Source organism: Schistocerca gregaria, chromosome 6 (genome assembly GCF_023897955.1).
Source record: "Schistocerca gregaria isolate iqSchGreg1 chromosome 6, iqSchGreg1.2, whole genome shotgun sequence".
Lineage (NCBI taxonomy): Eukaryota > Metazoa > Arthropoda > Insecta > Orthoptera > Acrididae > Schistocerca > Schistocerca gregaria.
This window is the reverse complement of record NC_064925.1, coordinates 520,755,485-520,776,596: the sequence shown is the minus strand read 5'-3', so window position 1 is coordinate 520,776,596 and position 21,112 is coordinate 520,755,485. Positions and strand designations below refer to the sequence as shown.

At 38.7% G+C, this 21,112-nt stretch overlaps 1 protein-coding gene across 7 annotated transcripts in view; it reads left to right on the top strand.

Moving 5' to 3' along the window:
* LOC126278000 (uncharacterized) overlaps nucleotides 1-21,112 on the top strand; it is a 269,064-nt gene that overhangs the window by 99,437 nt on the left and 148,515 nt on the right. For all 7 annotated transcript variants that reach the window (XM_049977688.1, XM_049977683.1, XM_049977689.1 and 4 more), the window contains 3 exons: nucleotides 5,201-5,389; nucleotides 7,617-7,778; nucleotides 15,615-15,809. In XM_049977688.1, coding sequence (XP_049833645.1) covers nucleotides 5,201-5,389; nucleotides 7,617-7,778; nucleotides 15,615-15,809 — 546 coding nt within the window. The remainder of the gene's footprint in view (nucleotides 1-5,200; nucleotides 5,390-7,616; nucleotides 7,779-15,614; nucleotides 15,810-21,112) is intronic.

Below are 21,112 nucleotides of genomic sequence, written 5' to 3'. Positions count from 1 at the left end.
GTGTAATTCTGCAGCCCGTGCTTCATAAGATTGGTTTGGACATTTCTGACAACAGTAGAATTCGACACGCATCACAATTACATGCATTCTGTCGCAGCAGTATGTTGAGAGAAGCTTGCACAGTTCATCAAATGATAAACTGGCTGATTCTTGCTGAGGTGCAACTTGACCCAACAGCCAGTGCATGTACGGCGAAAGCCAGGAAAGAAAGAAAGCTCTACACTGGATTGCATTGTCCATGCAGAAAACCTGGAAATGTTGACATAACTGTATCTTGTAGAAATCCCAATTTTTAGCTGATCCATCATGTGCCGGAAAGGGTGGTGGCTGCATTGACAGGAGAGTAACCTTCTGTGAACAGGCAGACACCACTTACTTGAGAGTGGTTCCGAGAGCTTGCTGATGTTCTGTGAAAGCTTGCTCCTGGGTAGTGAGATGTTGGAGTAATTCTTCAATCAAGATGTGAGGTGAGTGACTTAGCACTGACACTAAGATGCAGAGAAAATGTATCCCTCACTCGTCCCCAATTGTGTTACAGCAAGAACAAACAAGATGTATGGAACTTGGTACTTTAGAGAATAATGTGTGAGATACAGGTCGTGTGTACCACTGAACACATTGACAGGACAGCAGTAGTACAGCATAAAGAATAGGCCAAGCACGTGTTTGCCATCGCTTAAGTAATACTGTTTCATTGGCTGCGCAAGAGAGCATGCCAGGGTGCCGACCCTGGTGGTGTCTGTGAGCAAGCCTGTGAACTGTATGGATGCGTGCTCTCTGAAATCCCGCATTTTATGAGTGAAGGTACATCAATGACTACAATCTCTGTTACTAAGGCCAGACTGACAGTCTGGCCTTGGCAACCAGAGAGTGTAGTGAAAAGTGTGTGTGTGGTTTGTCTCATTCTGATGAAGGCCTGTTTGGCTGACAGCTTTGTTTGATAATCTTTTTGTTATGCCTATCTGTGATTCAGCATCTCTGCTATATGGTGAGCAGCAACTGTCCTTTTCATAATATTGTCATTATTCCATCCTGGATTTTTCATTGTTTAATTTTTGCAATTTCTATTCTAAAATATTTCCAAGTTGTGCTCTGCTATGAACACTCAAATTGTGTTTTAAAATCTGCAATGTAAGTGATATGATTATTACACCTTCTTATTAACAATTGTTAAAATGAAATGAGTGTCCAGCTGAGTGGGAAAATCTATCATTAGTTATTGAATGTCAAGTATTGTTCATTATTGCATTCATGGTGCTGTAAACAGATTTGATTAATAAAATAAAGGTGATAAGTAATGAACGAAAGGAGTAAAACTGATTTGCACCTATTATTAACAGCCTGATGAGAATCATTAGTAGCAGTTAAAATTCAAGCAATCAGTTTAACAATAATAATAATAATATTAATACTAAGGAAAGCAGTGTTGTGGATAGCATACAGGACTCACATTCAGGAGGATGATGGTTCAAACCCATGTCTAGCCATCCTGATTTAGGTTTCCCATGATTTTCCTAAATCATTTCAGGCAAGTGCCGAGATGGTTCCTTTGAAAGGGCATGACCAACTTCCTTCCCCGCCCCTTCCCTAATCCGATGGGACCGATGACCTCTCTGTTTGGCCTTCTTCCACCCAAATCTGTCAATCAGTATTAAGAACAGTAATAATGCCTCTTACATTTTGGATTTTGTGAACTTAACTGTATTTCTGTTGGAGCATATGTTATGGAAAGGCATCATTTCAGATGAGCTCACTATACACATCCAACAATGAACTGGAAAATTGTGACACATCAGTTTCACAAGCTTGGAAGACTTATTAACTGTAGTAGAAAGCTGAACTTACTACCCAAGCAGTGTACAAATATACATTATGGAAATTCTAGGGTGGAAGCGATAAACAGAAATGAAGAAAGGTAACCATTTGCCTGCAAATGAATGATGGTTGGCTCATGTTGTTGTTGTTGTTGTTGTTGTTGTTGTCTTCAGTCCAAAGACTGGTTTGATGCAACTCTCCACAGTAGTCTGTCAAAAACAAACTTCTTCATATTTGAATAAGTACTGCGACCTACATCCATTTGAAACTGGTGTTACGAAATTCATATGTCGGTCTCCCTCTACAATGTTTACCTCCCACACTTTCCTCCATTACCAAATTGACGATGCCTGTATGCCGCAGGATGTGTGTTATCACCAATCATATCTGTTTGTTGAGTTGTGGGATAAAGATATTTGCCCCCCAGTTCCATTCAATACCTCCTCATTAGTCACATGATCTACCCATTTAATGTTCAGCATTGCTCTATAGTACCACTTTTTAAAAGCTTCTATTCTCTTCTAGTTTGTACCATTCTTTCTGCATTTCGCTTCCTAGCATCGCTACATTTCAGACAAATGTCAGAAAAGACTTACAACCCCTCAAATTTATATTCGACATTAGCAAATATGTCGTTTTCAGAAATACTTTACTTGTTATTGCTTGTCTGCATTTTACATGGAAGTGCCAAAGAAACTGGTATAGGCATGCATATTTAAATACAAAGATATGTAATTTGGCACTGCGGTCGGGAACGACTATATAAGACAACAAGTGTCTGGCACAGTTGTTAGATCAGATACTGCTGCTACAATGGCAGATTATCAAGATTTAAGTGAGTTTGAATGTGGTGTTATAGTCAGCGCACGAGCAGCATCTCCGAGAGTGATGAAGTGGGCATTTTCCCATACGACCATTTCATGAGTGTACCATGAATATTTAGAATCCAGTAAAACATCAAATCTCCAACATCGCTGCAGTCAGGAAAAGATCCTGTAACAATGGGAGCAACAACGACTGAAAAGAATCATTCAGCATGACAGAAATGCAACCCTTCCACAGACTGCTGCAGATTTCAATGCTGGGCCATCAACAAGAGTCAGATTGCGAACCATCCAACAAAACATCATCGATAAGGGCTTTTGGAGCCGAAGGCCCAGTTGTGTACCCTTAATCACTGGATGACACAAAGCTTCATGTTTTGCCAGGGCCCATCAACACTAAATTGAACTGTTGATGACTGGAAACATGTTGCCTGGCCAGAAGAGTCTCATTCAAATTGTATCGAACTGATGGACGTGTGTGGGTATGGAAACAACCTCATGAATTCACGGACTCTGCATGTAAGCATGGGACTGTTCAAGCTGATGGAGGCTCTGTAATGGTGTGGGGCATGTGCAGTTGGAGGGATATGCGACCCCTGATACAACTACATATGACTCTAACAGGTGACACATATGTAAGCATCCTATCTGATAACATATATCGTTCATGTCCATCGTGAATTCCAATGGACTTGGGCAATTCCAGCAGGACAATGTGACACCCCACATATCCAGAATTGCTACAGAGTGACTCCAGGAACACTCTTCTGAGTTTCAACACTTCCACTGGTCACCAAACTCCCCACACATGAACATTATTTAGCTTATGTGGGATGCCTTGCAACATGCTATTCAGAAGAGATCTCCAGCCCCTTGCACTCTCATGGATTTATGGACAGCCCTGCAGGATTCATGGCGTCAGTTCCCTCCAGCACTACTTCAGACATTAGTTGAGTCCATGCCATATTGTGTTGTGGCACTTCTGCATGCTCACACTGGCCCTAGACGATATTAGGCAGGTGTACCAGTTTCTTTGGCTCTTCAATGTATATCCTATCTACTTAGCCATTATCAGTTATTTTGCTGCATAAATAGCAATTCTTATAGCCTCTTTTTGAGACCCAGTCCATTCTGTTCAACTGCTCTTCCAAGTCCTTTGCTGCCTCTGGGAGAAATACGATGTCGTCAGCATATATTAAAGTGGTTCATACATATTCATAACGTATCAGAAAATTGCACAAACTTCCTGATATATCTCCTATGGCGCAATGCTTGATAGGAAACAATACAACACAGGTAAACAAAAATATGGGTTCATTATGACCACAGTAGAGAGAAAGGAAACCTCTTCTCAAAACAAAAGTAATACAGCTTCTCAGATTCTAACAGGCATGTACCTGGAACACACAGTGAATAAATGTAGTGAGGTGTGAAAACTATGCCTCTGATAATCTCTAAAGATGGAGGTTGAGTGTTTGGCTTAATTGGCTGACAGTGCTTCTCGGGATATCGCTGGAAAGTCGTAGGTTCCACTGTGGTGGCTGACAACTGGTCTCTTACTGATAGCCTGCTAAGAGCCAGCACATTAATTGTCCCAGAGCTCTGGTTGAGCGAACTGCTAACATGTTGGCTTGCACCATCCTATATAGCCAGGGTGCAGAGGAATTTGTGCCAATCCAGTTCCACACATTTGACACATTGGAGGAGAGAGGTAACTGGCACAGAGGACCTCTGATGGCACTTGTGCTGCTGTCTGTCTTTCGTGTTGTGACTGACACAGTCCAGGGAGGCAATGCCTTGTATGTATGCAAACCTGTGATGCTTAAGTGTCTAAGGGACTGCCGGTTCCTTTAGGTGAATGGCAGGCACATGACACTTCCAGAGTTTCATTTTTTTAAGTGGTTGGTCTGGCTGTTTGGGGGAAGGGTCCAAACAGCGAGGTCATCGGTTCATCAGGTAAGGGAGGGATGGTGAAGGAAGTCGCCCATGTCCTTTTGGAGGAACAATCCTGGCATTTGCCTGTAGCGATTTAGGGAAATCACGCAAAACTTAAATCAGGACAGCTGGACATGGGATTGACCTGTTGTCCTGCCAAATGTGAGTCCAGTGTGCTATCCACTGCGCCACCTTACTCGGTATTTTTTTTTCTTTTTTTTTTTTTTTTTTTGTAAACTCTCTCTGGAACAATGGGACCAGTTTACAGGATGTAACATTTTGTAATGGTTGTAGTCATAAGGAAGGTTTCACATTTGCGCCCTGGTGATTGATTGATTGACTGAAAGTATTAGATATAGGTACGCAACCAAGAGATATGTATTTCATGAGAATAGACTTATAGGAGATTTGATAAAAACCTGTTAGCTGAAGAGTCACTTTTTTTTAGGTATTTTATGCATTAAAAGAAAATGTAATTGTAAATGATCGTGTGTACAAAAAAAAAACATTTAAATAAGTAGTCTTGCAGCTTTTGTTACTAACATAAAACTGTATACTGTTCCCGATTTAATCATTCTTTTCCTTTCACATTGACAGACATTGTGTAACTACTATCTTATTTTCAGATGATGAATGATGAGAACATGGTACGCTGGACTCAACAAGTTCGTAGCCTTGCTGCTGCAAGTCTGCCAGCTGTATCACAGTTTCTGCTCTCCGAGGATCGCAGGGATGTATTACTAGGCATTGTTAGGGACCTAGTATCTGACCCACATCCTCCTGTAAGATGTTCACTTGCTTCAGGCCTGCACAAGGTGAGAAAATTATGTTCTGTTTGGATGTAGTATAGTTACCAGGTAGTTATTAATATTATTTACTGTGAGCAGAAGAAACCTTTCTAGAATTTAATAAAATTTTGACAATTAATGACTGAAGTAGGTGGAGCTGTTATTAAAACATTGGACTTTAATTAAGTAGGAGAAGGGGGAGTGGTGTTAAAATTTCCAAGTGACAATGCAGATTTAGATTGTCCATGGTTTCCCAGAGTCATTAGAGATAAATGCTAGAGAGGCACCTTTTATAAACTCATAGCAAGGTTTTTTTTCATATCCAAGCTTGTATTCAGCCTCTAATGATCCATTCAAATTACTGCCCCTTCTTTAGCAGTGGTGTTACAACTGAAGGTGTATTAAAACACTCACCTTACCAAGTGGCATCTACTGGGTTTGGAAGCAAAAATTCTTTCACCTAGTGAGAAAGATTAAAAATTTGAAGAACCAACACTGTTCAGGGACTAAGTAAGAAAGTCAGTCAGGATCCCAGGTAATGAGAGATACATAATAAAATATGAAAGCAACATCAGGAATGTTAAAAAACATGCAAAATTTGAAAAGGCAAGATGTTAGAAGTGGAAGAGAGAGCAGGCTGCAACTCCAGAAATAGGGGAAGACAGATTGAAACTAATGAAAGGGTTATGCTTTTTTTCCCTACCATCATTTGCAGCCCTTCTTTTGTTTCCTTCCATTTTAGTCACTGTTGTGCTCCAGTATTTACTGTGTTTTTCTTTTACCTCCAACTTGTCAATTGTTCCCTTTTACATTTCAAATTTTGCAGACTTTCCAACATATGTTACTAGTATTTAGTTGTTGATATTATTCTTGTCCTATTATTTTTGTGTCCTAGGTGACTTGCTATTCAAATTTTCTGTAGCTCATTCCCAGATATGCACAGGAACGGAAGAGAGTTAACTGAACACTGAACACAGACTTCTACAAGGAATGGGGTAACAAACTGTGCAATGCCAGCAACTTAAAAACCTAGTAAATGACAGCCTTGTCTTGCTCTTATTGAGAGCAGTTATCAGTTTAAAACTAGCTTACTTAGATGATGATGTGTTGTTTCACTCATCAGTACAAATGCAAGTTTGATGCATTTCTCCATTCATGTTGCTGGCCAACCACTCTCTTCATTTCAGCATAACTTTAGCCTTTCACATAATCAAAGATCTGCCTTAACTAATTGTGTCTAGGCCTGCTCTTATGATTCTTTCTTACCACGAACCCTTCAGCTATAGTTTTCAGCAATGACTCCTATCTTAATATGTGACCAGCAGGATTTTTCCACCTAAAATGATTTTTATGAAGTTGTTATGTCAAATTAGATGTCCAGACTCTTGTCTTTTGTGATCCTTGATAAAGTATTTCTTGCATTTCCCTTCATTATCTATTCTTTTTCCAAGATACCAAAATTTTCCCTTCTCTTTAAGAGTTAGTTGTCAGAGCTTAATACTGGCGTTCAGCATGTCCACCTGCTGTGTACCTCATTCCCATAGCTTTCTGTATGTTTATGTGGTTATTATAGCCATCAACTAATACATGTTGAATTTCATTAAACAATCATATCAATTCCTGTTCACTTTTGACAACTACTGCTATATCATAAGCAGACTATACCATGTTGATTTCTCTCTGTTCACCAAAGAATTCCACATTGATATAGCCCTTTTCTTCCCTCATTGACTCTTCAGTGTGCAAGTAAAATATCAGCAATGACAATGAGACACTCTGACTCCTGAGTGCACCTAGTGTCATTTTTCCAGCACTGTCTACTCTGGTCAGCTTTGAACAAAAGAAAATGGATTACCCTTCTTTTTCTGTACCTGATACTACACTGCCTAAGAATGGAAGACATTTTATACCATCCTGCATTATTAAAATTCTGTTTTAGATCCACAAGTGTGAAGTAATCATTGGCTAAATATTCCATGTAAACTGCAATGAGTAGTCTTCCGATTACTCTAACACAAATGACACTTAACATTCTAAGTAATGACATTAATTTTATACTTGTGTCTGTCCATTGTTTATTTACAAAGGTTGGCAAAATACAAAGCATGCTGACAATTTTCTGAATACTTCTGGCTTTTACTGTTATGATCTATATTTTATTTGATTATGTGGCAAACAGTGATGTTTTCTGCGAATAGCTTTAAAGAATTTTATATTTTTACATTGTATGTGACTAAAACTTTCAATGTTACAGGTAGCAGTGGTTCTTGGAGTTGAAAACTGTGGGCTACTGAAGTATGATTTCACTCGACTGCTTTGTGACCAGAATCTTGATGTTCTCAGGGTTCTTATGCCCAGTGTGAGACCCATTCTTCTGTTCATGAAGGAGGGTGGAATATTTTCTCCAGATGACATGGTATGTAATTTAGGATAGTTAATAGAAATGTGAATATTTTGCTTTCTTTAGATGGTAAATTGTTGTGGCTTGGCCTCATCAATGGTACAAATACGTATAGTTGCCACAGACAAGGAAACACCTTGTCTCTAGTCACACTCACTTTTCGTGAAGGTGGCTCAATGGCTTTGTACATGGAGTCGTTTTGGGAAGCAGTATGTATGTAATGAGTATGCAAGGTTTTCAACAATGTAACTTATTTTAATGATGTAACATTATAGCTTGGAGTCCAAATTGTGAATACTGACCTGTACTCTCTGACACCCATGTGGACTACCTGTTATCATAATACTGATGAGAAGCCTGTCTCGGCCATTGTAGTGTAAAATTCCTTCAGTTTCTCAAAGTGATTTCATTTCAGCTGATTGCTAGATCTGATTGCCAGGTGGCTCTGCCTAGAAGTCTATGGCTGATGTATTTCCTTGTCTGTCTGGGATTTATGACCTCGCCATTTAGTCCCCTGACCCACCTCATTCAAGCCAGAGAGTTAACTGAAGTGTCTGGAAGTTTAAGGGTGATTTATTTCCTTCCCTGTGTTCAGTCAGTTGTTGACTGTGTGACAAGGATACATTAATAATGTGTGTATCACAATAACTTACCCATGGGAAAATTTAGTTGATTATATTAATAAAGCCCAAATGACCTCATGCATTCTCCTGAAATACACAGTAGTTTCTGCTACAATATCACTCCCTTCTACAAGTAATTTTCTCCCATAATTTACTCTCAAGTGTGTGAAGTTTTTCATTTAATATTATTTACTATTTTTCATGTGCATAACTACTATCAGCTATACATCATCATAATTCATAATAAATGTTGAATGCCATGAAGTATTTTTAGAAAAGTCATCTAGATCACTTATTTCTTTTGTATGACCGTGTCTTTACCTAGTGACATCTGCTAGTCTTAAACAAACTGCTTAACTCACTTGATGGCTGATGTAACAGTGCTTAGTCTCTCACAACATATTTCTTGTGGTCTTTTCTTGCTTTTGGCAATGCTGTGGTATGCTCCTTAGGACTCAGTTTCTGATTGTTACATTATCTTGAAATATTTAAATACTCTATAAACTAAGCTTTTACTTAGTGTATGCATCCACTCCAGCAATCATTTTACAACTACATGCATCATTTCTTTATTGCTTTATCAACCATCATTCTCTGTTTATGGATATGAGGCCTGGCTGGCAAACAAAGGCTGCAAAGGAAAAGAGACCATAAGAGTAGCAATGTAAAAAGTATTACGTGAATTTTAAAACAAAACCTTAACTGTTAAATTGAAAAAAAAAACTATGAATTGTCGAGTTCAGCAATGTGTCACCCAGTCCTCTGCCCAAAAATAAAAGATAAAAAAGTGGAAGCTGAAATACTAATATCTGACTTATGAAATCACTTCACTGATGAAAATCAGATTTCATGGGGTGAAGACGCAATTATAGCTTTCGGCCATTGTGGCCTTCATCAACAGTACACACACACACACACACACACACACACACACACACACACACACACACAACTGCAGTCTCAGGCAACTGAAACCACACTGCCTGAGACTGCAGTGGTGTGTGTGTGTGTGTGTGTGTCTATTGTTGACAAAAGTCGTAATGGCTGAAAGCTATAATTATGAGAGTCTTTTTGCTGTGCCTATCTCAGCATCTTCACTATATGGTGAGTAGCAACTTCCCTTCTCATAATATTGTTACATTCCATCCTGGATTTCCCATTGTCAGATTCCTAGAGATAGGTGGTTAGAGAAAGGAAAAGCATCCAGAACTGCTTCAGTAAAGTGGGCCTCTGCCTAGTTGGTGTATTTATTAGATTTTGTATTTATTATGTGAAAAAAACTTGTCCTCATCTCAGCAGTTACTTTAGATCTCCAGAGCATTCTTTCAGACAGGAGCTAGTATAGTTGGATTCAGGGGGTGAACACACAAGGGAATAATGTCTCAAGTTGAGCTGCTTTTACAAAACATATTCTTACCAGAATATTTAAAGTTGGTACAGTTTCTCTTGATGTGTAGACTATATGAGGAAGCTTCTTAAGAAGCAGTGTGTACTGCTCAATACGTACAAAACAAAACTTCAGTTACATCTGTGGCAAACTATTTTTGCAAGATCCATCTCAAAACCTTGATAAAATTTGTTCATATGTTAAGGCTGTCAGTATAACAAAAATCAGTGCTCATACAATTATGGAGAAGACAGAAAGTGCAATAGAAAATAGGAAAACAAAACATGAAAAGCTAAAATCTAACTTCAAGTGCTCCTTCACTGAAGAAAATCAAGAAATATTACCATTATTCAGTAGTTACTGGTAAGATGAGTGGCATAGTAATCAGCACTAGTGGCACTGAAAGTCTGTTTTAAACAACATAAACTCAATAAGTACCAAAGCCCAAATGAGCCCATGTCAAGTTTTATACAGAGTTCACAAGTAAATTAAATTAAATTCATTCTTAATCATAATTAGCCTATCATCTGATGAGTACAGAATCTTCCTCATGGAAATCAATCTGAGTTCTAAACACATTGAACATGCAAAGCTCAACTTGTTGTCAATACCAGGGATAGGGGAAACCAAAATGGAGTACTATGTTTTTGAAAAACCTTTTATTCAGTATCACATCACTGCCTAATATTTTCCTATGGGGTATGTATCCATGTTGCAACTGGATGAAAAATATCCAGATTAGGCGGATGCACCATGTTATCGTGGGTGGGAGACATCCACATAGACTGAAGTAATGTCTGGTGTTCCCCATGGAAGTACAATAGAACCATTTATGATCACGGTATATGTTAATGAATTAGTTGTTGGTATTAGTTACTTTTTGTAAATCGTGCAGTTATCTAGTAAATTCTATCAATAAAAATTGCAGTAATATACAGTGAGATCTCATTAAAATATCATCCTGTTGACAGTGTGCCTATACAGTTGGGAAATGCAATCTGTGCACTTTAAGAAACATAAAAGCATGAGATCCTTTGATTATATTGTGATCTGCTGCTTATTTATCTCGTAATGTAAATTTACAAACAATTTGGATTATATACAGTAGATACATAATAATTTTGCTTTAAAGTTACAATAATTGAATGAACTGTTGTGTAAATTGTGGATGTAGATGTACAGATCAATGTCTCGTCACTTTCTTTTCTGGGGGCCTGGCTTTATCTGCAGTTACATATTCCCTTTAAATTTATTAAACATTTCCATATCTTGAAGGGTCCACACATACAGTTTTAATTGGTGGGTGGAAAGGTTGGGATTAATAAGTCATTAAAAATTTCAAGCATTTCACACAAATATTTGGAAGTAGCATTGTTTTTTGAAATATGAAATGATCACATAGGACCAGATGTGGAATAAAGCAAAACAGCAGGCAACATTCATGTATAAGTTTTCTTACACCTTCTTCAGTGGCTTGCCTGAATGAGAGTCTCTCCGTTTTCAAGCCATATTATTTAGAATAAAATTCTTGGGCTATCGACAGCTGTTGAGAGCTTCAGAGTTTTATTCAAAATGACCTGGTTTGAAAATGAAAAGATTTTATTCATTGAGAGGTTGCTGGCAAAGTAATTTGTCTATGAAAAAGACTGCCTTTGTATATCTCAAATATTTTAATATTGCTGAAGTGTATTGGGGCCACTGTCGAGTTGGCAAGAAAATACAAAGGAGGGTGGTGCAAGTGGTTACAGACTTGTTTGAATGGCAAGAGAGGGTAACGCAAGAGAATGTAACAAAATGTTGTGACTGGGTCCAAAATTTCCTTTTGTTTGAAGAGAGAGAGGCCATTCATTTTACAAAAACCTGCTTGGAACACCTGAAGAACTGTCTCCAGGCAGATGCTACCAGTACTCTCCAGTCCCCTGCAGGTCAGTCCTTTGGAGATTGTGCAAACAACAAATAACAGCTCAAAGAGGGGTGTACAGACAGTAATTGTTTCCACATTCAGTCTGTGAATGGGATGAGCAGAAATCTGATATTTATAGTAGAGTAAACTTTATCCCTTGTCATACATTTCCCAGGCTTCAGTGTGTATATGTAGAGCTAAAGATCGATATCAACTATGTCACCATGATGTAACATTATGAAACATGTGTTATGCTTTTGTTTGATGGTTTTTGTGTAGACCACACAAATTTTTATTGAGAATCAACTCAGATTTTACAGGCACTGATTCTGTGGAACCCAGATAGCTTTTATCATTTGTGAGATCCAGTAGGTTGTGGCACCATGGGCCAAGTTGATGCATTTTTTCTTGTCGTCTGAAAACCACAATGATCCTACAAGGGTTCCGTTTTTACTGAATGAGGTATGGAAACTTAAAAAGGACAAGAATATTATATTTACAGTACATTAACAGTAAACTGTGTCTATTCTGTTTAATGGTACTTTTGCTTATGCCAGCTAAATGTAGCCTAAAAATGAGAAGGAATTCGGCTACTTCAAGTAAAGCTGCTGTTTTTTCAGTATTATTAAATAGCTGCTGTTTATCTTTTGTTTTTAGCTTGGTATTAAGTTAATTGCATTGACATTTTTCAAGGAAAATTTGTGGCAACGTTGATTGGGATAGGAGCACGTGTACAGTAAACTACTGTATATCATGCAGCTTTATAATGCAGTTTCTAGCCATGTAGCTAACAAAAATTTTCAGTCCTTGAATACGGGCTTTGTCTCAAAAGTTATGAGAAAAAATTCTGCAGTGAATCAGAAGAGATACAGGGATGCTTTTTTCTGCGGGAACAGTAATGAGATGTCTCGGCTAACAAATGTGACTTGACCCAGCTGCATCCAGGCAAAGACAGAGTGAGGATCATGTTTTGTGTGTGGTACATTTTGGTACACATCAGAATTCGAAATGCAGTGCTTAATTGAGCAGCGATTCACGATAAAAAGTTTCATTAAAGTAAAAATTTGGGCTCTGAGTTGGTAGCCTCTATTCAGGAAGCCTTCAGGGAGGAAGTCACATCCCAGCTGAAAACTTTTGAGTGGCACAAGATGTTCCAGGAGGGCAGGGGAAAAAGTAGATGGCAACAAGTGCTTCAAATCGCCATCACCATCCTAAATGCACGAAAATGTGGAGCAATGTGAAAAGATTAGAATGGGGATCAGCACATGAGTGTAAGAATGATAACAGAGGATTCTAATATGCCCAAGTCAAATGTTTCTAATATTTGAGAGATTTATTGTGAGTGAGAGAGATGTGCTGAAAGATGGTCCCACAAGTGTTGACTGATGAACAGAAGGAAATCTGCATGCTGAATTGTCACAATATTTTGGATCTTCATGACAGTGATCCTAATTTTTTGGATCGAGTAGTAATAGATGACAAGAGACAGAGTTTTGAGTATGATCTGACTTAAAAAGGTAAAGCAGCAAGTGGGCCACAAAAAATTCACCTCACCTGAAGAAGGTCTGCGTGAACAAATTCAAGATGAACACAATGCCCATGGACTCTTTCGACTTCAAATGTGTGATTCACAGGGAATTTTATGCATCAAGGAGAAACAGTTAATGGCCAATTTTACACACAAGTCTTCATCCAGTTGCGGGATAGGGTGAAACACACCAGGAAAGACAAACTCAACAACTTGAGATTGCACCATGACAATGCACCAAACCACACTGGCCTCATCATGAAATAGTTTCATGCCAGGAGCAGTGTATCAGTGTTGCCTCAGCTGCCATGCAGCTTTGACTGGGCATGACTAGACTTTGTTTTGTTTCCGAGGATAAAGAGAAGCTTTGAAGGGATACCAAAACGGGTCATTGGAGGCGTTGATAGTGGCTTTGAGGCACTGCTGTAAGGTGGTTCCTGATGGTGCTTTCCAGGAAGTCTGTGTGTACTGGTCCAAATGCTGGTAATTATGCTGAGATACAAATGGAATTTACAGTGGAGATTTTTAAGATTTTGTATGTTGAAAAGCAATGAAATTTCTCTTCTTTCAACTTTTGGAACAGTCTATGTAATTGTTGGTCTGGAGAATGAAAGTTAACCGTAAAAACACACACACACACACACACACACACACACACACACACACACACACACACGTGACGTGTACATAGTTAAGAGGTCAGTTGTTATCTCATTACACCATAGCTGAACAACCACTGAAGTCAATTCCAACCAAAATAACTAGAGTATCCACCTGGCATATTTTTAGCTGAATCAAAAAGCTTATTACTCCCTTCAACATCTAAAGTAATTATCTTGATGGTGAAGTTAGAGAAATGTGATCTTACATTGAGATGTCCTGAATAGGAGAGGGATGAGGACATGCTTAAACTAAATGCCTTTTACTTAATTTTGTACAGTGGTAGATGTAGATGTGGGTCTATATCTCAACTGTACCTCATGAGTATCCTTTCTCTGAAGCCATGAGGGCACTCTTGATAGTTTTATTTAATTTTATCTCCCAGAATTGTTGTATTTTGTTGCTACTATAATTTTCAAACAGTTAATGTATTTCATCAGGACAATTTGGTTTCCTTGATATGACCAACACTTGAGGGTTCGCTAGAGACAGTTTTCTGCTCAAAGTGTGTCTCCAGTGATACACAGTATGTATATGGTAGAGCTCTTTTGCAGTGTGTATCCATTCTGCTTTAGTGTCTTCATGGTTGTGTTATTGCTGAATTCATAATAAGCACTAGAAATGTTATGCAAGATTATCTGACTGTCTAATGTATTGCAGTGTAACTTTAAAGATATTTTTCTGAGGACAATAAATGGGCCAAAGTATAAATACAGTTCTGGGGGATTTTTACCCTATACTGTCTAGAAAACCAGGAAGATCTCTCCTTTTCATACACGATGATGTAATTATTGTATCTATTGGTACTTTTTATCTGAATCATGCATTGAGGGCATAAAATTGCATCTAATACATCTGTGACTTCTACTTCAATTTAATAACAGTTTGATGATTCTTATCTCATGGAGTGATTTATAACCTCAAAAACTTTAATTGGTTAAGAATGATTCATTATTTATACATTCTATACTCAACTTTTTTTCACTGCTTGTGAGACTGTTGGAGGGAATTAGTTCCTACAGTAGTAACTCAGCTGATGCTCACCAGAAGATCATCACAGAGTGTTCATTCCTAATTACGAAAGGAACTGTGAATTTGTAAAATTTCAAGAATGCTACAGGAGTGTTGAACATCAGGATACTGGATTTAAAAAGCCAGAAACATGGTACAAGTTGCTACAGAATGGCACAAAGTTAAAGACTCAGTGAAGTAGTTTACCAGGCAAAATGATTGGGCATGATGTGTCAAGATTTTGATATAACATCATGATTAGATTAGATTAGATTTACTTTCATTCCAGTTGATCCACAGTGAGGAGATCCTCCGGGATGTAGAACATGTCAACAAAACAAATCGATAATACATGACAAATATTTACAATGAAAACACATCACTGCACTGAAATGGTGCAGAAGTTAGATTGACAAAAAATAGATTGCTTCTACCGAGAAATTCATCAATGGAGTAGAAGGAGTTTGCCACCAATAAATCCTTTAGGCTTCTCTTAAACTGATGCATTGGTTGTTAGGCTTTCTATGGCTGCTGGCAAGTTACTGAAAATGTCTGTTCCTGAATAATGCACACCTTTTTGTACAAGAGTAAGTGACTTTAAATCCTTGTGAAGATTATTCTTATTTCTAGTATTGATTCCATGAACTGAGCTGTTTGTTGTGGAAAACTGTGGTGAAGATATACTAGGGACTAGATATAAGTATGAATTATATAGATCTATGTCTGTTTTTTTTTTCAGGGCATAAACAATGTTGCAGCTTGTACTGAGACACTTCAAGCTCTCCTGACATGTGAGGCTACTGTGGCTGCTACTTTGGACTGGCGATTATATGTAGATGTCATATCACAGTATGAAGTTCTACCCCAATGTATGCCTTCTGACATTATTTATGATGCTGTCATATCACTTCTTCAGCAACGTATCTTGTCTGTGGTAAGTACTCTGTCGTTTAACGTCACCAGTATTTCATAAATTATAAAAACTGTTTAGAATATTTGTGGTTTTATTATTGTTCATTACAGTTTTGCTTCTCTATTGGGAGCTTATCAGGAATACTCCATTCTAGGTGCAAAATAAACAGATTGTTACTTTATGTAAGATGGGTAAATTATGTTGCATTCTTAATTGTGCTGAGTACACATCAGAGAATATAAAGGAAATGAAGCCAGAAAATAACAGTGTTCCTTTGCCAACAGGCGGTGATGTGGTACAGATACTATAAATTAAGACAAGAATTATGAGATCATATAAGGGAGGGGAATACAAGAGAGAATGAGGCACGGTTACTGGAATACATGGTAGCTGTCATGTGCAGGTGTGCTGGGAGTGCCGCTGGCCCTTTCGCCTCACTGTACTGCAGAGCAGCTTATAGGCACACTCATGGGCACCTGCAAAACTTTTGCCAGCATGTGGGGTGGCAAGTATGTTACTTCACTGGTTTAAAGTTTTGATACTGTCTGTAATCATGTGAGCCTGGCAACTATTCTGGTGGTCAGCCAGAAAGCGAAGGGAAACATACTGAATTTTAATTTCCAGTCTGCACGGCCACATTCCAGTCCAGCACACTGAAAGAAAAGTATCTATTTCCCATTTCCTTGTGGGATCAAGACTATGACTTCAGTACAAGTTTAAAGTTCCAATCAAGGTTTAATTTAATTAAAGTTACTCACAAACAACACTTAAAATTGCGTTATGTTCAATTGAAAACAAGTCTTTGTAATCTAACAACCCCTTTAGCAGTTCAGAGGCGACCTCTACAGTAACTTCCTGCCAAATTGTTTTTTGCTCTGACTGACATCACTCAGTTGAAAGTTCGCAATAAATGTTCAAAAATTAATGCTCTCCATAAAAGTGGAAATAAATTCACCACTTGCCACGCAGAATTGCATTTCACACAGACGGCACACTAACAGTTATATTATCGAATTGGACGGTGTACAGTCCTCGCGAGTTCACTATCCGTTTTCACTGCCAAATATGCGCTTGTCACAGCTCGGCTCTGACATCATCCGAGGCAGAGCGCGACCAAATGTTTAACTGGCGTGGACCTCACAGTGCCTGAGAGCGAAGTGAACCTTCCTACTGCTTCAGGGGCTGTGTTTATTTGGTGCTGGTGCTGGTGCAGACTGCCGAGAAAACATTTGTTGTCTCTGTCTATTTGCATACGGCGGCAGTCTACTAACAACCGCTATCTCGGGCACATAATCTTTAATAATATAATTACCAGTTACTTCAGAAACTTCTTAATTTTTGCTAGTATGCAGATCAGCAGTTTGAAAGCATGTAGAAAGTTTCAGCTCACCAGAATGAAAACTTTGCTTAATAGAATTTATTTAGTGGAACTAATGGTATGTTCCCCCCCATGAACCATGGACCTTGCCGTTGGTGGGGAGGCTTGCGTGCCTCAGTGATACAGATGGCCGTACCGTAGGTGCAACCACAACGGAGGGGTATCTGTTGAGAGGCCAGACAAACATGTGGTTCCTGAAGAGGGTCAGCAGCCTTTTCAGTAGTTGCAGGGGCAACAGTCTGGATGATTGACTGATCTGGCCTTGCAACATTAACCAAAACGGCCTAGCTGTGCTGGTACTGCGAACGGCTGAAAGCAAAGGGAAACTACAGCCGTAATTTATCCCGAGGACATGCAGCTTTACTGTATGATTAAATGATGATGACGTCCTCTTGGGTAAAATATTCCGGAAGTAAAATAGTCCCCCATTTGGATCTCCGGGCGGGGACTACTCAGGAGGACGTCGTTATCAGGAGAAAGAAAACTGGCATTCTACGGATCGGAGCGTGGAATGTCAGATCCCTTAATCGGGCAGGTAGGTTAGAAAATTTAAAAAGGGAAATGGGTGGCTTAAAGTTAGATATAGTGGGAATTAGTGAAGTTCGGTGGCAGGAGGAACAAGACTTTTGGTCAGGTGAATACAGGGTTATAAATACAAAATCAAATAGGGGTAATGCAGGAGTAGGTTTAATAATGAATAGGAAAATAGGAATGCGGGCAAGCTACTACAAACAGCATAGTGAACGCATTATTTTGGCCAAGATAGACACAAAGCCCATGCCTACAACAGTAGTACAAGTTTATATGCCAACTAGCTCTGCAGATGATGAAGAAATTGATGAAATGTATGATGAGATAAAAGAAATTATTCAGGTAGTGAAGGGAGACGAATATTTAATAGTCATGGGTGACTGGAATTCGTCAGTAGGACAAGGGAGAGAAGGAAACATAGTAGGTGATTATGGATTGGGGCTAAGAAATGAAAGAGGAAGCCGTCTGGTAGAATTTTGCACAGAGCATAACTTAATCATAGCTAACACTTGGTTCAAGAATCATAAAAGAAGGTTGTATACATGGAAGAATCCTGGAGATACTAAAAGGTATTAGATAGATTATATAATGGTAAGACAGAGATTTAGGAATCAGGTTTTAAATTGTAGGACATTTCCAGAGGCAGATGTGGACTCTGACCACAATCTATTGGTTATGACCTGTAGGTTAAAACTGAAGAAACTGCAAAAAGGTGGGAATTTAAGGACATGGGATCTGGATAAGCTGAAAGAACCAGAGGTTGTACAGAGTTTCAAGGAGAGCATAAGGGAACAATTGGCAGCAATGGGGGAAAGAAACACAGTTGAAGAAGAATGGGTAGCTCTCAGGGATGAAGTAGTGAAGGCAGCAGAGGATAAAGTAGGTAAAAAGACGAGGGTTGCTAGAAATCCTTGGGTAACAGAAGAAATATTGAATTTAATTGATGAAAGGAGAAAATATAAAAATGCAGTAAATGAAGCAGGCAAAAAGGAATACAAACATCTCAAAAATGAGATCGACAGGAAGTGCAAAATGGCTAAGCAGGGATGGCTAGAGGACAAATGTAAGGATGTAGAAGCTTATCTCATTAGGGGTACGATAGATACTGCCTACAGGAAAATTAAAGAGACCTTTGGAGAGAAGAGAACCACGTGTATGAATATCAAGAGCTCAGATGGCAATCCAGTTCTAAGCAAGGAAGGGAAGGCAGAAAGGTGGAAGGAAAGGAGAAAATATAAAAATGCAGTAAATGAAGCAGGCAAAAAGGAATACAAACATCTCAAAAATGAGATCGACAGGAAGTGCAAAATGGCTAAGCAGGGATGGCTAGAGGACAAATGTAAGGATGTAGAAGCTTATCTCATTAGGGGTAAGATAGATACTGCCTACAGGAAAATTAAAGAGACCTTTGGAGAGAAGAGAACCACGTGTATGAATATCAAGAGCTCAGATGGCAATCCAGTTCTAAGCAAGGAAGGGAAGGCAGAAAGGTGGAAGGAGTATATTGAAGGTTTATACAAGGGCGATGTACTCGAGGACAGTATTATGGAAATGGAAGAGGATGTAGATGAAGACGAAATGGGAGGTAAGATACTGCGCGAAGAGTTTGACAGAGCACTGAAAGACCTGAGTCGAAACAAGGCCCCCGGAGTAGACAACATTCCATTAGAACTACTGACGGCCTTGGGAGAGCCAGTCATGACAAAACTCTACCAGCTGGTGAACAAGATGTACGACACAGGTGAAATACCGTCAGACTTCAAGAAGAATATAATAATTCCAATCCCAAAGAAAGCAGGTGCTGACAGATGTGAAAATTACCGAACTATCAGTTTAATAAGTCACAGCTGCAAGATACTAACGCGAATTCTTTACAGACGAATGGAAAAACTGGTAGAAGCTGACCTCGAGGAAGATCAGTTTGGATTCCATCGAAATGTTGGAACACGTGAGGCAATACTGACCTTACGACTTATCTTAGAAGAAAGATTAAGCAAAGGCAAACCTACGTTTCTAGCATTTGTAGACTTAGAGAAAGCTTTTGACAATGTTGACTGGAATACTCTCTTTCAAATTCTGAAGGTGGCAGGGGTCAAATACAGGGAGCGAAAGGCTATTTACAATTTGTACAGAAACCAGATGGCAGTTATTAAAGTCGAGGGGCATGAAAGGGAAGCAGTGGTTGGGAAAGGAGTGAGACAGGGTTGTAGCCTCTCCCCGATGTTATTCAATCTGTATATTGAGCAAGCAGTAAAGGAAACAAAAGAAAAATTTGGAGTAGGTATTAAAATTCATGGAGACGAAGTAAAAACTTTGAGGTTCGCCGATGAAATTGTAATTCTGTCAGAGACGGCAAAGGACTTGGAAGAGCAGTTGAACGGAATGGACAGTGTCATGAAAGGAGGATTTAAGATGAACATCAACAAAAGCAAAACGAGGATAATGGAATGTAGTCAAATTAAATCGGGTGATGCTGAGGGAATTATATTAGGAAATGAGACACTTAAAGTAGTAAAGGAGTTTTGCTATTTAGGAAGTAAAATAACTGATGATGGTCGAAGTAGAGAGGATATAAAATGTAGACTGGCAATGGCCAGGAAAGTGTTTCTGAAGAAGAGAAATTTGTTAACATCGAATATAGATTTATGTATCAGGAAGTTGTTTCTGAAAGGATTTGTTTGGAGTGTAGCCATGTATGGAAGTGAAACATGGACGATAACAAGTTTGGACAAGAAGAGAATAGAAGCTTTCAAAATGTGGTGCTACAGAAGAATGCTGAAGATAAGGTGGATAGATCACGTAACTAATGAGGAGGTATTGAATAGGATTGGGGAGAAGAGAAGTTTGTGGCACAACTTGACTAGAAGAAGGAATCGGTTAGTAGGACATGTTCTGAGGCATCAAGGGATCACAAATTTAGCATTAGAGGGCAGCGTGGAGGGTAAAAATCGTAGAGGGAGACCAAGAGATGAATACACTAAGCAGATTCAGAAGGATGTAGGTTGCAGTAGGTACTGGGAGATGAAGCAGCTTGTACAGGATAGAGTAGCATGGAGAGCTGCATCAAACCAGTCTCAGGACTGAAGACAACAACAACAACAACAATGGTATGTTGGAACCATACCTTTCCTAAGACTTATATCAGTTGCTATTTATGTAACAAGTATTAAACTTGGTGTAGCTCTATTATTTGATATATTTGGTCATCTATCACTAAAATTTCAAGTACTTAATCTACAACACTTAGGTACATTTTAGTTACAAAATTAGTTTTTTTTAATTACTCAAAAATGATAAGAGTTAGATTAACATGGACTCTCTGTTATTATTTTTGGGGTGTATGAAGCATAAAACAAATTTTCAAGTTTCTAAGTCCATTATTTAGCGCCTCTGATGTTTCCGAAAAATGTGGCTT